Below are 14,798 nucleotides of genomic sequence, written 5' to 3' on the forward strand. Positions count from 1 at the left end.
TTTTCAACGCCAAGGGCTGCCTGTGTTCCCAGGGAGGTTAGGCATCAACCTGTGGCTAGCTGTGCCAGGCAGCAGTATCACCAGCAGATGGCACACCTTGGTTCCCCAGTCCAAGCAGCAGTGGCTGGCATGAAGCTGGGGGCATGGCTCTGCTGTTATGGATGAGAAGAGAATGGCAGAGCCTCAAGGAGTGCTTCACAGCCCTGTATGCTAAAGCGGCAGCAAACAGGGCTGCAAAAATGAACTTTCCTCTCACTGGCCTTGTCCTTGCTTATACCTAACTGTACCTAGTATGAGCAGTCAAGGCTGGGCTCTCCTCTGGCTGCTCATCCCCACAGCAAGGGCATGAGTCTTTCTTATCTGCTTGATCTCTTGACTGCCTCTGCATATTATAAGCACAAGTGTTCACCAGAGACTTGAAGGAAGGAGCCAGGGCCTGTTTCTAGGGCTGCAGGAGCATCTTGTTCCTCTCAGGCAGGCAGCAGGAGCAGCAGCAGATGGGAGTGGATCCTCCAGGCTTGCAGGGAGTTCCTCTAGCCTAGCTGTTCAAGTGGGCAAGGCAGGGCAAACAAGGGCTGTGGGCTGAGCTGCACAGTTCCACCAATACCACACCACAAGGAGTTGCCCTGGATAAGGTGGGAGTTGGGATCTCTGCCTTTACTAGAGGAAACAGATTTCCCATCTAGTCTGTTCGGCTGTTTCTCAACAGAAATCTGAAACAGCTGCATAAAGTCCAGGGCTTCTAAAGAGCCCAAGAACAGAAGGAGTGGGTTAGAGGGCCTGCTGTGGGGCGCCTCCCTCAAATCACCTGCCCTGGAGACAGTCAGACCCCTGGAGGGCTACAAGAAAGAACAGTGAGCCCAAAGGGCTGCAAGGAGAAGAAGGAAGAGATGGGAGAGAACTCCTTCTTTCCCTCCCTCCTTTTGCTGCGGCGTGGCCTGGCCGTCCCAACACAAACATTCCAGACTCACTAAGCAAACCCAGCTGCCTTGCTGCTGCCATGGGCCCCAGACCAGTGCCTCATCGAGCGCACCCACCTCACCAGGAGTTGGGGGCTGACTTCTTGCCCTCCTGCCCCAGTGCTCCCTCAGTCTCCCTTCCATTGCACAGCCCACAGAGAGGTCAAGTTTAATTCCCCTTACCTATTTGCACTTTCTAAGGTCTCCACTTTTTTCCAGAGTTCATTGTTTTCTGTCGTGTATGTCTCCACCCTGTGGGAATAAGACCCATGACCAGTTAGCTACACAGGTGGGACAGAGGAAGCAGTCCCTGCCTCTCTTGCACTGAGAAGGCTCAGGCTCAACGGCCACATCCATTGCCTCCACATGTGGTCCTGGAGCCAAATGTTCCGTCATCTCCAACCCCCCTAAAAAGCATGCCAAAGGAGCGGAGGGGGAGGGGGCATCGGAGGTATACATTCTCACACCTCTTCCACTGGGACCAAAAATCTGCCAGGCTGGGAGCCTCGCAGCAGGAACCAGGCAGCTCTGCACAAATGCTGGGCCAGCTCTTATTGTGGGCACTTGAGGGCAGCAGAGAACCTGCAGGCTGCTCCCAGTGCTCCGGAGAGGAAAGGCGCAGCGTTGTGTTCGGGACAGGCGAAGGGGAGGGAGTATCTCCAGGGCAGGGACACAGCCTGGTGATGCTGGGCTTTCCAGCGCTACCTCCAAACCAGGCGTTCCGTGCAAAAACCGGGCTTGCAGCAAAAGTATGGTGCTGAATGGTGAAGGGCCCAAGCACAGATGTTGACAAATCAGCTCATGCAGAAAGCCAAGCTGACCAAAGACTTGATAGATGAAAAAAAAAAAAAAAAAAATTATAAAAAAAAATGATCAAATGTTCCTTTTGGTTCACATTTAAACCTGGCATTGCTTGAAAGCCATCTGTCCCAGCAATGCACTAGCGTAACAAAGCACTGAGTACATACACGTCTGGGGAAGAGACCCCAGCACAGATTGATTGCTACTTGAGCAAAGGCAGCACCTCCCCAGCCCCATCCTGAGGGATGTGGGTGTCCATGTGGGACACTAACTGGAGGTGACGTGCTGCAGTGCCTGGACTCGTGCATGAGCACTGAGGCACTGCTTGTGAAAGGGCATGAGAATTTGGAGGGGCCTTGAGTCATCTGTTTTCATTTAGCATTTCTGCACACTTAGACAAGATAAACAAACAGCAGCAGCAGGAAGAGTTAATTAAGGTTGGGTTTGGGGGATTTTTTTTCCATTTTTCTGATCTCAGGTGGTGTTAATAACAGGGAAAAAGATGGTATTTAAACAGAAATGTGAGCTTGCAGCTGGATCCCAGCATTTTGCTTTGCCTGGAATGCCCGCTGGGAATGCTGGTACAGAGAGGACCACAGGATCAGAACTTCAGGAGTTATTTTCAACCCTCTTTGACATATGCCACTGTTATGTGATGTCACCTTGGGTTTACACCCTTCACATATTCAGGATCTGAGGGTTATTAGGAGAAAAACAAAGCCTATGTACAAAAAGGGGGATGGGTAGGGAAAGGAAAAGGGTGTGGTTAATAATGGTGCAAGGTTTTCCTTGTTATCAAATGCTTGTGTGTTCTCTTCATGGGGAGAAGGGGAAAAGCTTTATTCAGTACCCTAGGAGGACATACTCCTTATGGGATTGACAGAATAGGAGCAATTCTAGTGGGGAAATGTGACTCTTATCCCAAATCCCACCTTGTGGGCAGCCAAAATGGCCTGTGTTCTGCAGAGGACCAGCCAAACTAAGCAGATGGAAACACTAGATTTCTAGAGCATTCTCCATCCTGCAAGAGGATTTCTAGGAGGGAGGGGAGTAGGGGCAAGATCCCAAACCAAACTTCTGTGCAGCCAGTCTTGCAAGGAATTGTACTTTTTGAGCAAGTCAGTAGTTTTCTGAGTTGAAAATATGCTTCTTTTTTTACAGTCCCACTGCAAGCCCAGTGACTGCTGAATACTTCCCACTGTCAAATAGGTCACCTCAGGGCAGGGGTGGGTACCGAGTCTCATAGGGACACAATGGAAATACCTCATACTCCTCTGGCATTTTAACTTCACCATCTTGGTTAGGAGAGGTTTAAAGTGCCAGCTGACCATGGTGTCACTGCTGGCTAGAGCACATGTGACCATCCTTATACCATAATGAAAGTAATAGGAGAGACCCCTGACCCTGGTTCAGTCACATTTGAGCTCAGGTGCTGTGGGGAAGAATAATGACATATATAAGGGATCAGATGGGCTATCAGAGTCAAAAGCACTAAAAAGAGGGACTGTGAGAGGACAGGACTCCTTTGTCAAAGGTAGGACAGAGAAGAAGAAACTTACTTTTTTTCTAGGCATTCCACATATTCTTTCTTCTTTCTGCGACTCTCCTGAGCAGAGATCTGTGAGAGGGGCAGCCATCAGAGAGCAGTCAGTACCATAAGCATCTAGACGTGTCTCTGTGGCCCCCTCGCCTTGTCCGCTCTCTGCACACACAGCACCCTCAGGTAAATGGGGAAGTCACCTTCCAGTCTGCCATTCCTACTGGACTTCAGGCCAAAACTGGGAGGAATGGATGCTGCAGACATGCAGACTTATTTGGCCTATAGACCACAAATATTTGTTGCAGTGTGCCTGACCCCCCTTGCTGCTGAGAGCATCTTTTGGGTTGCTCTGAACTCCTCTGACTCACACAGTACATGCTGTGGCCATCTGGGCAGATTCTGCCCCAGACCACTTCTGAGTCACTGGGTGACTAATTCAGGGTCTCATTATTTCTCCCACAAGATGCTTTCCAATCGGTCTAAAGTCTGATAGCTTCTGCCTGGCTAACGAGCTCTGTGCACCACTCGTCCTACACCATGCTGTAGTTCTTGTTTCCCCGCCCCCACAGTGACACCTGACCAGGACGGTTGGTTTGATGCTTTAATTTGTGGGCCCCATCACAGGCCACGCGCTCACAGGAGATGGGCTAGAAGCCACACTCTCCAGCTATAGCTGCATGCACAGAATGCACACAGATGATCCGCAGCACCACTGTGGGCTGGAAGGCTTGTGCCAGTGCATCAAAGGCAGGATCCCACCTCTTCTGAGCTGCACTGCAAGGATAACTACAGTGCTGGTCAGGTGAGGCTCTGGAATCATGGGAACTGCAAGGTTTCGGTTTTTTGCAGTCACCTTGTTCTTTATTTTTCTTCTGACCCTCTTCAGTGCTTTCTCCTCTGCTTTGGTGAGGGGCAGCTTGGTAGGAATGGGGTAACCCTCAGCAATCAAGGTGCGTTTCTCCTCTTCAGTCAAGAGCAGCGGGCCAGAGGTCCCTTGTAATTTCTGAAACACACAGAAAGCAGCTGTCAGCAACAGCAAGGAGTCCTATTCCCCAACAACAACCAAATCCACTCTACAAGCGTCAGAAAGCTTCCAGTCCCCTCTGAGCACCAAGAAGCCCTGCATCGCTATGACATCCTGTTTCTTCCTTACGTGTGGTGCTGTGAGGAGAGGTGAGGAGGAGATGGCAGTAGAAGAACGAGCAGCAGGTCGGGCTGGGCTGGAGGGAGGCAGGGACCGAGGGCTCTGGGACCCATCACTGTCACTGCCATGGCTGCTGGGCGGAGTTGGAGGCATCTGCACCAGGTCATCTACTGAGAAACAAGGATATCAAGTCAATGGCTGTCATGTCAGCCTTACAGATGCCATACAGCAATTGGCACCCATACAGATGGGACATTGGCACCCATACAGATGCCAAGTAGCAATAGGAAAAGGCACTGCCTTAAAACAGGACTGAAAGAAGAAAGCAATAAATCTCATAAGATGGGGTATGTATAAGAACAAGGCTGGACTGAGCTTTGCCCAAGACAGAGGTGAGACTGACCTCAAATGTGCTAAACTAGGAACTGCAGGAATCAGAGAACTGGCAGGGGGTTTGCCAAAACACTGGTGGTATTTACAAAGCATTAACGTTACCAGGTGTCAACCAAAATGGAGTACATGATGTTTTGTTCCATAACCTGCTCACGTGTTCTGTAGACGAGCTCTTCCAAAAGCACCACAGGGCTCGCACACCTGACAGCACACTTGTTCAAATGCGACTCTGGTTACTCAGCAGGCTGCCAAGCACCTTAGAACTGTCCCCACTTTGCACTGGAGAGCCCTGGGGACCTTAATGGAGGTGAGAATTTGACTAAGAAGTGTTTCTCTGAGGCAAAGTGGAAGTTGCCATAGAGCTTTCATTTGTGTATCGAGGATTTTCATATACTTGGGTTTTTTTCAAATTAAACTGGATCCTGAACTTCCTGACTTTCAAATGGTTGTTTTTGGATAACGCTACAGTCCCTCTGAGGACTTTAAAGGCACTCTTGCATATCTCCAACTCTGTGGTTGCCTGTTTTGCCAGGGAGTCCCTGTCTGAGCAGTTATGTGTGTGGCTGTTGGTCCAGATGCTGATCTGAGTTGAAAATTTACAATGCCCCCCACATCTATTGGTCTGTACCCCAGTACTATCTCATATATATGGCTCTGCTCTCAAGTAATGATGGAAATAATAATGATCTATATCTGAGTAATTTAGAAGGATGTATGTTTACCAGCAAATTCTGTCTTCTTGCCTGCAGGTACATTTAGAAACTGGTTCACCTCTTTGGGTTCAGCTTTGATCACAGGAGCTGGAGTCATTTCAATGGGAGTCTGTGAAAAGAAGCAGAAAGAGTTTTTGGATGCTGTCCCTTCCCCTGCCCAGAGTGCTCCCACCAGATCTGTTCACAGCCCCTGCTCACCACTCTGTGTTCCACCCCATATCACAGCTCTGTCCCCAGACAGCCTCTCACCACACACAGCAACAACCAGGAGTTCAAACGTAGCCTCCTGAAGTTTGTGCTGCTGGGCAGGCAGCGTTTGCAGGAGAATCCCATGTTTGCAGGAGAATCAGCAGTGGCAGATGGGTATACTGCCAAGCAGTGTCCTGAGTACCTCCAAAAGGTACTTTGGACTTTCATCCTTGGCATTTCTTCCCTTGCTAAACACAGACAATGCAACTTAAACCAACCTCTGTGTTACCATGGGAAGGGCCCCTTTGATCTGTCTTCATTAGAAATGGGAGCATAGATATTGTGCAGAAAAAGAAAACAGAACAAAACCCCATCCTGCTCACATGATTTTCAGCAGGACCACTGGGCAGCTGTTTCCAATTGGAGAGGATTGGGAGTTAAATAAAGAGTACTTTTCTTCCATCTGGGCCGTGCTGCCCCTCAGCTCCCTGGCTTACCAGCCCCCAGGCCACCACAGGCTGGGGGAGTTTTTACACTGAACAGACACATTGCAAACTCCTCCAGACTGTAAACACAGCTGAGAGAGCACCATGGTATAGCTGCTGAGCACACACAGCAGAGCTTCGAGGGCACAGCAAGTTCAAGCTTTGTAAACAGTAGAGGAAGTTTGTGCACAGTTTTGGCTGGAAGTACCCATTTGTTTTGGATGGCTGTTTAAGTGGGAAGATGCTCAGCATGAGTGAATGAAGGAACTGAACCCCAGGGTGGCTCTCCTGTTATCTACTGAGCTGCTACAAGATAACTGAGATCTGTGTTCGAACCTTCCTCTCCAACAAAGCTGGGCTCAGAGACAGCCAAACAGAGCCCCCAGCTCCCTCCCACATACTAGTGGTATAACTGAGCCTCTTCAGACAAACAGACTTTTTAAGAACTTAGATATGACCAATAGACTTGGCCTCCTGTTCCTTAGAAATAATAGTTCCCATTGCCTCATAGGAAAATGCAAAGGAGGAGCTGGACTAGGGCTTCCATTTCCAGTAAGCAACTGAAAAAAGTGAAAGGCCATACGATAAGGCCAAGGCCGTGAAAAAGATAGTGGCAGGGCAGTAGTCTATACTCAAGAGTAATTGGCTCATTGGCATAGCATTAACTGACACTGTTCTCTGAGAAAAATGTAATCCTAAGTCAATGAAAATAAGCAAAAGAGTGGCTACAAAAATACTGGCAGATTGGGCGTGAGAGGCCTCCAGCATGTGCAAGCTTAAAAGCCTTTGGGTTTTGTGCCAAGAAAATATGCTTGTATTTAACCCAGATTGTAAAACCTCCTGTGCCAGAGAAAACCTTCCTTCCATCACTTTCTCTGGAAGGATAAGCTATCCTGCAGCTTCACTGCAGGAATCAAGAAGGCAATTCTAGCTAGCCTAAGGTTTGGTGCTGCTCTGACTGCTATTTCAAGAGGGGAATGATAAAGGATGCAATATTCGGGCTTCTTCTGTCCAGCCGGCAGCTTAATCACCTAGCAGGACCCTGCAGTCACACAGCTGGGTCCACATCACAGGAGTGCCACTGTGTGAGAGCCCAAGTTCCCAATGGACCTTCAATGGGCTCACCTCCTCGGGGACTGGCAGTCTCTGCAGAGGGTTGAGGTTCAGCACAGGTCTGGAGCTGGCAGCCAGCTGGGACTCAGGCGGGTCTAGAGCCAGGTTCTGTTCCTGCTTCACCATGATGGAGCAGAGCTTGGGCCCCAGAGACCACACTCCATTCTCCAGCTCTGAAACATGTACAACGTGAGAGTCAAACTCTAGTAAGAACAGGACAAAAAAAAAAATAATCCATGCAGACAGCTTCCCCCCATCTGGGGAGGCTGCCTTTCCAAGTTTAGCACTGTCACCACACAAGCATGTGCAGGCCCACAACAGAGGGAACAAAAGGGAACAAACCCCCAGTGTGCGGAGAGCGGAGACAGGACCGAGCTAGAGGGATCGTGTCTCTGCTCTGCTCTGCTCTCCCTATGCAGCCGATGTGCTCAAAGACAGCTGCGGGGTTTCTTCCCTCACTGATGTCTCGGTCTCATTCTCTGGAGTTTATTTATACTTAGAACTCAGTGTAAGGAGGATGCTGGGCTTGGCTTCTCAGGCAACATGGCCAGCATCACAGAGCTGCCAGGTGTTTTACCAAGAATAGCACTGCCTCTGTGCTAGAGAGCTGGAGAGCACAAAGGCAAAGAGAGGCTGCTGGGGGGTCCATCCATGCACTCTGGCCTCCTGCTGATGCTGCATCGTGTACCACTGTGGCTTGGCCACAGGACAAGAGGAGATGATGGGAAGAAGCCCGGTGTGGCACTCTCTTGTGGGGCTGCTGTCCTCAGTCTTACCTCTGCTGCTCTGCATTGCTTGGGGGCTGCTGTGAGCTGCTGTGCCAAGCTGCCATTGCTGGCAGTGGCAGGAGCAGCAGCACTGAAGAACACTGAATGGAGATGTGTGGGGATGCGATCTTGGACCCTGCCTGCTCTGTACCGTGCATGTGGTGTAAGCCAGGCTCGCCACTGGAAGCAGAGATACCAGGAGTGGTACAACTCACATGGGTGGAAAAAGTTGCCCGGCAGAAAAGTGGCCTGGGCACTGTTCTGAAGCTTTGGTCCCTTTATTGCTCTTCAAATACTTCAGACTGCCAAAAAGTTACTCCACGCTGGCCTGGAGCCTGCATCCTCCACTCTAATCCTCATCCCTTCCCCTTTTTATCTGACAAACAGAAACTCATTTATCTTGACAAAGGACAGACTATTTCTAAGTATGTCACCAGACAGTGCCCCAGTTGGCTTGACGTAAGGCAACATTCAGGCTCACTCTCCAGCCCCTGCACATCTCTGTCTGCACATACTGCTCCCACAGCCAGGGGGGTTGCCCAGCTGTTTGCTGCCCAAAGCAGCACTGTAGTGCAGCCTCAGTCCAGAAGATGTCCTGGCAGGAGAGGAGGAAGGTCCTTCTTAGCTCCAAAAAACGTCTGTGCAAAGAAGAGCATGACAGAGCAATTTGTCATGATGGAGCTGCCATGTGAACCAAAGTTAAAGGTACCGTAAAGTCATCTTTGCCCAACTCAGGTTTTGTTGCCCACAGGAGAAGAAAGGGTGGAACCCTGAGACACAGTTGTCTCAAAGCTTGAGCAGAAATTACATCAGCTTTGCCTGTGGTATGTCTTCCTGTCTTTGGCTTGGCATCCCTTACTTCGCTGCCTGGAGAAGTCTTTCTAGCTGGGGCCCATTCTTTCCAGCTCTCTGTGTGGCTGGAAATCTTCAAGTACAGACACAAGATGCTGTGGCTACTCCATGCGTATACCAGCTCAGCGTGCTCCTCCCAGAGCTGCTGGATCACTTCCTAGAGCTTCCATAATGTCGCAGGGCCAGCATCATCAAGGAGCGTCTCAGGCAGTGGTGCACTGCAGCGTTGTGAGAATTAAGAGGCTGCTGAGCAGACAGACTGAATTGCATTTTCAGTGACCTGTGAAGGACACCAAACCCACATCTGGTAACGAAGTCCCAGTTGCCCCTGGTATGCCCCTTCTTATGGTTGGAGGCAAGGTGTTAGCCACAAGAATTTGCATACAGAGAACTTGGACTAACTTCTTCTGTCTGACCACAGCCTGTTACAGAGGTGAGAGATCTTGAGAAGTGTTCTGTGTCCCAACTCTAGACAAGTTCAGATAACTTGTGTCAGGCCTGGCAGAGGATTGTACAATTTAATCTCATTCCTCTGCAAAGCAATTAACAGTCCACAGCATTCCCCACTAAATCTCTTCCAGGGTTTCTCTATTCCCACAGTAGGAATCTTTTGCCTACTGGCTAATCTGAAGTTCCTTTGGTGTGATTTTAGGCCTCACTCTCCTCATCTTTTCTTCCTGCTGCAGAACTCTATGCTCTCTTTTTCTCAGAAGCGCAAGACATCCTCCATCTGAGAGGCCTGTTGCTGAAGCCAGTTATCGGGGAAGGGAGAGCAGACCACCAACAGTTTTCCCCATTAAGACTTGACTCAGAAAGACAGCAGCCCCCAGAGCTGTCAGTCCAGACAGTCCGAGGAGCAGACACCCAAATAATTATACATGTCATCCTCCCATTTCCTGTCTATGTTCTGACCCAGCTCTGTTTCCCACCCTTGGAGATTTATCTAGGGAATGGCTGGGTTGCAGACTCACAAACACAGAAGCCATCAGAGGGTCAGTAATGGACTGAGAAGGAAGCTTTTTGTGTGGACACATCCATGTTTTGCTGCATTAGAGGACATTTCAGAGGTATGTCCATTATGTAAGATACTGCACAATCCACTGTATGTTGAGGGATGCCAAGAATCTCATGCTCTGCTGTGGGTCCTCTGTACTTGATAGGAAGAAGTATGGCTGTGAGATGTCCATAGCTGCTCTAGGTTGGAGAGGTGGTAAGTCAAAGAGCAACAGGGAAGTAGGACTTGGACAGGAATTCAATCACTAGCCTTGAGGCTGGTTTTGCACCCACTGTTGTGCATGATCCTGGCTCCCCTTGCTCCTGGCATCAAATCACAGCCTCCAGAATGGAGGGCTCATACTGTGAACTAAAACAGTCAGTCTGTGTTCAAACCATCTGGGAAGCAGACTCCACAGATAAACAGGGTCACAACGCACCCAGAGGCTTGCCCTGGCTGACTCGTGTTAGTGGGAACCATGTGGGAAGGGGCAGGATTTGGAAGTGCTGAAGATCTGCAGAAAAGCTGGGAGAAAGCTGATAAGCAGCAAGCCTCAGTCAGCTCCAACGCCTAGACAGAGCCCAGGCGTTCCTAAGGAACTCTGCAGACCAAGCAGTTCTGGGTTAATGTTAAAGAAAAGCCACTCCTGGTAATTAATTTCTAGTGAATGTCTAAAAGGACTGAGACTGGATGGAGCTGTGCCAAAAGGACTGCACAGTGTTACAAATACTGGACCTGACTCAGGGCTACACTAGAACATGACTCACATCCCACTACAAGCCAAGATAGCCCTGGAAAGATGGCCTGAATTATTCCACTGCAGGACTTGTGGCATAGATACCCCTATACTTGCCACACTAATATTAGACCTTACTCCCAGAACAGAGCTTGTCTGCACTCTTAGAGAGCAAACGCCAGATTCCATCTCAGCCTCTCCTGGTTTATGTGCTCACACTGTACCAGCCTCTGCCTAAGGAGGAATGTTGCACTGCATTCAGGAGACTCATGGACTCGCCTTGGAGAGAATGCAACTGAAGCTGGGATATGTCCAGATGCAGAGAAGTGACAGGTGCCATAGAGCTGAGTCTCTATGGTATCTTCATGCATCCAGGCTTCAAGGAGTATTTCACTGCATTTCACAACTCATGCTTCTTGCTTCTCTCATTCCCAAGGCGCACCCTCCTTGTGTTCATTTGCAGAGACTGAATAACCACGTTTCGATGCACTTACTCTGGTTTCTTTTCTGTTAGTTGCCTGATTGACTATTTGGAATGAGTGCCCTCCAAGACTATGTTGGGGTTAAAGGTGGGAACAAAGAATTGTGCAGATGGAAAGCTTTTCTGATATTAAGACAGTGCTTGCTTGGCTTGAATTGCTCGGGATCCTCTCTCAAATACTTTCCTAAGGGACTCCTAGGGAACATGGTAGCAATGGCTGCAATTTTGTAGGAACCGAAGAGGCAGTGAAGGCCAGTTCCACTTCTGCCTTTGTACCGCAGAGCTGGGATCCTTCCTGGCCATGATAGGGAAGCCTCTGTCTTGAGTCTCACTCTCACTTAAAGGAATGGCTTTCTTCTGTGTATACTGAGTCTGTGCCACTGCTTTTTCAGGCAGCCCGGTTGTCCATCAGCTGTTGGGACACCCACACAGTGCCGCAAATTACAGGACTCTCTGCAAGGACTGCTCTAAAAATATCCAGCCATCATAAATTATCCTGAAATGAATTGTTTTAAAAATAGACTTTGAAATGACTGTTCCTTTCTGTCTCCTGCTAAAAGATCTGCTGGTAAAGAAGCCACTTAGCTTTCCACATGTACCAGCACTGATTGCAGCCAGAGACTCATGCTTCCTATATTCAAGCCAAAACCCTGTTGATGGATGCCAAAACAGACCTGGATCTAGGGCATCCACACCCAGGCTTGCAGGATCCTAAAATGACTTTTGCCTATTGCTTGCCAGAAGCTGGCAGCACACAGAACCACAGCCATTATCCTCGTAAATAACAGCTAGCCCAGCAAAGGAGCAATGTGATTGTCAGAGCACAAACTGAAGGAAAAAATGTGGGCTGCATTTAACAATGGCAGATCAAATTCTTCCCTGGATTAGCCAAGCGCAAGCTCAAGGGTTAGCCAGTTTGTCCTTATATGAGGAAGACAGCCAGAGCCGCTGCTACCAGATGTGTCTGACTGTGCAGTGTGCGTGTCTCGTGCTCACCGTTAGCATTATCTTCAGTCTTGACAGGCATGAGGGGGCTCTGGGGAGCAGAGTCTCCGCTGAGGGAGTAGCTGTGCTCTGCCTGGATGCCTGGAGTGGGTGGGTCCAGGTCCATGTCCAGCAGCGGGTTCTTTTCAGCCAGAACTGGGTCATCAAAGAAACTGCTGAAGAGGTCGTTGGAGAAATCCTCCATGTTGTCGGAGAAGTGATCCAGGTTCTCGGAGAAATGCTGAGGAAAATCCAAGGGAGATAGAATATTAGTGTCAACTCCAAGAGGAATCTGAGCCTTGTGCTGTGCTGACAGCCAAACCTCAGCAAAAGCACTTTCTGGATGGGAAAGAGCAGTTGCTGCCCCTTCCTTGCATCAGTGTGATAAAAGCACCAGGAGTTTAGATAGAAAAAGCCGAGGTGCTTTATAGGTTCTCTGCCTATTTATCTACGCTGTGAACACTCATGAAACTTCTATGTTCTCGCATCTCCTCCTTCCTCTGTGGGTACCTATCTTCAGCTTCCCAGCATCATCACTATGACACCTAGCCAAGCAGAGCACAAGGCAAGAAATCGCTGTGATGACAAAAAATAAGTGTGGCAGAAAATCATAGTCTCCAGCACCTGCCTGTGGTGACAGACATTTTCTCATGATCTCTGCCAGCAGCAATAGGCGCTCTGATGCCCCAGAGAACATCAAACCAGCTGCTGATTTCTATCAGAGAAAAAAGAAAAAAATCAATTGGATCCACATAACAGGAAGGCCCCCTGTTATATTTAATTTCCTCTGGGATTTCACAGCCCCTCTGTGGACCATATGAAGCTGTCCTCCAGCCAGATAATGACTGTGAAATTCTGCTCCCCGATGAAGTTTAAACACTACAGATGGGCTGTTAACAACAAACAATCATGCCACTAATCATTCTAGTAGCAGCCAGTAAATCTGGCTGGTGCAGTTGGGGAGCTGGGCTCCTGATGCCACAGGAACCTGCTTCTTTTGAGGCATATCCTCCTATTCAGAAGTCAGATTGCTAACTTTTCCATTTGCTACAACAAAGCGCTGGTTGAGCAGGGAGAAAAATGATTGCCAAACACCAGCTGAAAAATTATCCCATTCGTTGGCAGATTGACACTTTTGGCTCATGGAGAGGAAAGAAAAGACAGATACATTCAAGTGACTATATTACACAGACAGAACTGTGTAACTTAAATGAACTGGAGAGCTCAGCCGAGTCAGACTGCCCCCACCCGCCTGACTGTAAAAGCATCTGGGTGGGCAGAAGAGCGTTGAAAGCAGCATATTGAAATACCAGGAGTAAAGGGTATGGACACAAGAGAGTGGGAGACAGCACACAGATCCTAGAGCAGAGGCATGAATGCCAGTGAAAATTTCAGTGGGAGAGCCAGTTCCCAGAGGAGGGGGGGGGTGAGTGCAGTTCTTTCCCCACCTGTAATACTGAGGAAGGAGTTGGCCAGAGGACCCCGGATGCTGGACTGTGCAGGTTCCTGTTCCTACAGGAAGGTATATTTGCTTTACCTGAGCACAATATCATTCTGTCAACATTACTTGGGCTGCCTGAGCATAGGGTGAGGCTGGGGAATGAAGTAGGCTCCAACTGAGCAGACTCACACTTCCCACCAAGTGGGGGAGGGAAACAGTAAGCTGCTGTAGGTTCTATCATTGCAGTGCCCTTCACCCTCCAGTGTCATCCCTCAGCCACTCAATTTAAAAATCAAGTGCCCACAGAGCATGTAGGAAATGGGGGAAAGTCCCTGCTGCCTACATTGTACCTGACACCAGGTTTCTCTCCCAGTGAGAAGGCCCTCCCAGGAAAGTCTGGGATGAAGATTTCTCCTCTTGTTCCCATGCTGACAGGATGTAGGTGAGGCAGCTACTCAGCCATTTTCAAGCTGCCTAGAAGCATTTCTGCACTTGAATTGAGTGACAGCAAATTCTTCCCATCCGCACTGTTCTTCTGAGGGAGCTGAGCCAGCAGATGGAATTGGGTTATCTAAAAAGCACTGAAAAACCATGTTTGTCCTGTCCTACAACACAGAGCGGTAAGAGAGTTTGGAGTCCTGAGCATTAACCCCAGAGAGTGCCTGCTCGTGTAACAGCTGTTCTTTGTCTTGCTTTCTCCAAACAACACAAGCAAACAGGATATGAACATGATAGCCTTATGGTAAGGATGAGAATGTAACCAATCATAGAAAAGTAAAGGGATTCAGAGTTTTGGCTGCCAGTGTAACACCAGAACACACAGGCATCCCGTGTCATGGCTATAAGTACAGCCATAGCCTTATAAACTAGAATGAACATGTGACTCTCAAAGAGGACCAGGAATGGATAGGCAGCTGCAGGAATAATCATCTATGATGGCCACATGCTTCAAATTTCTTTCACAAGTTTGCATTAACAAAGATGGGGCTGAAAACAGCCAGGCAGAAGATGTGGTTATGCAATAGTTCCACTCACTTTTAGCACCCATGCTTAAAATAAGGATTTATTGGGCAGCCATCAGTCTTCCCATTGCAGGACAAGCCTACCTGGAGGGAAGAGAAGCTATGCCTCTGGGTCAGATGTCAGTAATGAGTGCACGGGGCTGGTCAGCACAGCTTTAACACAGGCACTGACACTGGCAGATGC

At 49.0% G+C, this 14,798-nt stretch overlaps 1 protein-coding gene across 3 annotated transcripts in view; it reads right to left on the reverse strand.

Annotated features, from left to right (window-relative positions):
* The window catches only part of CREB3L1 (cAMP responsive element binding protein 3 like 1), a 41,514-nt gene that overhangs the window by 7,396 nt on the left and 19,320 nt on the right, over positions 1-14,798 (reverse strand). For 2 of the 3 annotated variants that reach the window (XM_042814006.1, XM_042814004.1), the window contains exons 2-8: positions 12,164-12,392; positions 7,350-7,510; positions 5,560-5,659; positions 4,454-4,614; positions 4,154-4,303; positions 3,320-3,378; positions 1,143-1,211 (exon numbers count right to left, since the gene is read on the reverse strand). In XM_042814006.1, coding sequence (XP_042669940.1) covers positions 1,143-1,211; positions 3,320-3,378; positions 4,154-4,303; positions 4,454-4,614; positions 5,560-5,659; positions 7,350-7,510; positions 12,164-12,392 — 929 coding nt within the window. The remainder of the gene's footprint in view (positions 1-1,142; positions 1,212-3,319; positions 3,379-4,153; positions 4,304-4,453; positions 4,615-5,559; positions 5,660-7,349; positions 7,511-12,163; positions 12,393-14,798) is intronic. The other variant, XM_042814005.1, reaches the window with a different exon arrangement.

The sequence above is a fragment of the Centrocercus urophasianus genome, unplaced genomic scaffold, assembly GCF_019232065.1.
Source record: "Centrocercus urophasianus isolate 14NV4802_14NV808 unplaced genomic scaffold, USGS_Curo_1.0 seq_14, whole genome shotgun sequence".
Lineage (NCBI taxonomy): Eukaryota > Metazoa > Chordata > Aves > Galliformes > Phasianidae > Centrocercus > Centrocercus urophasianus.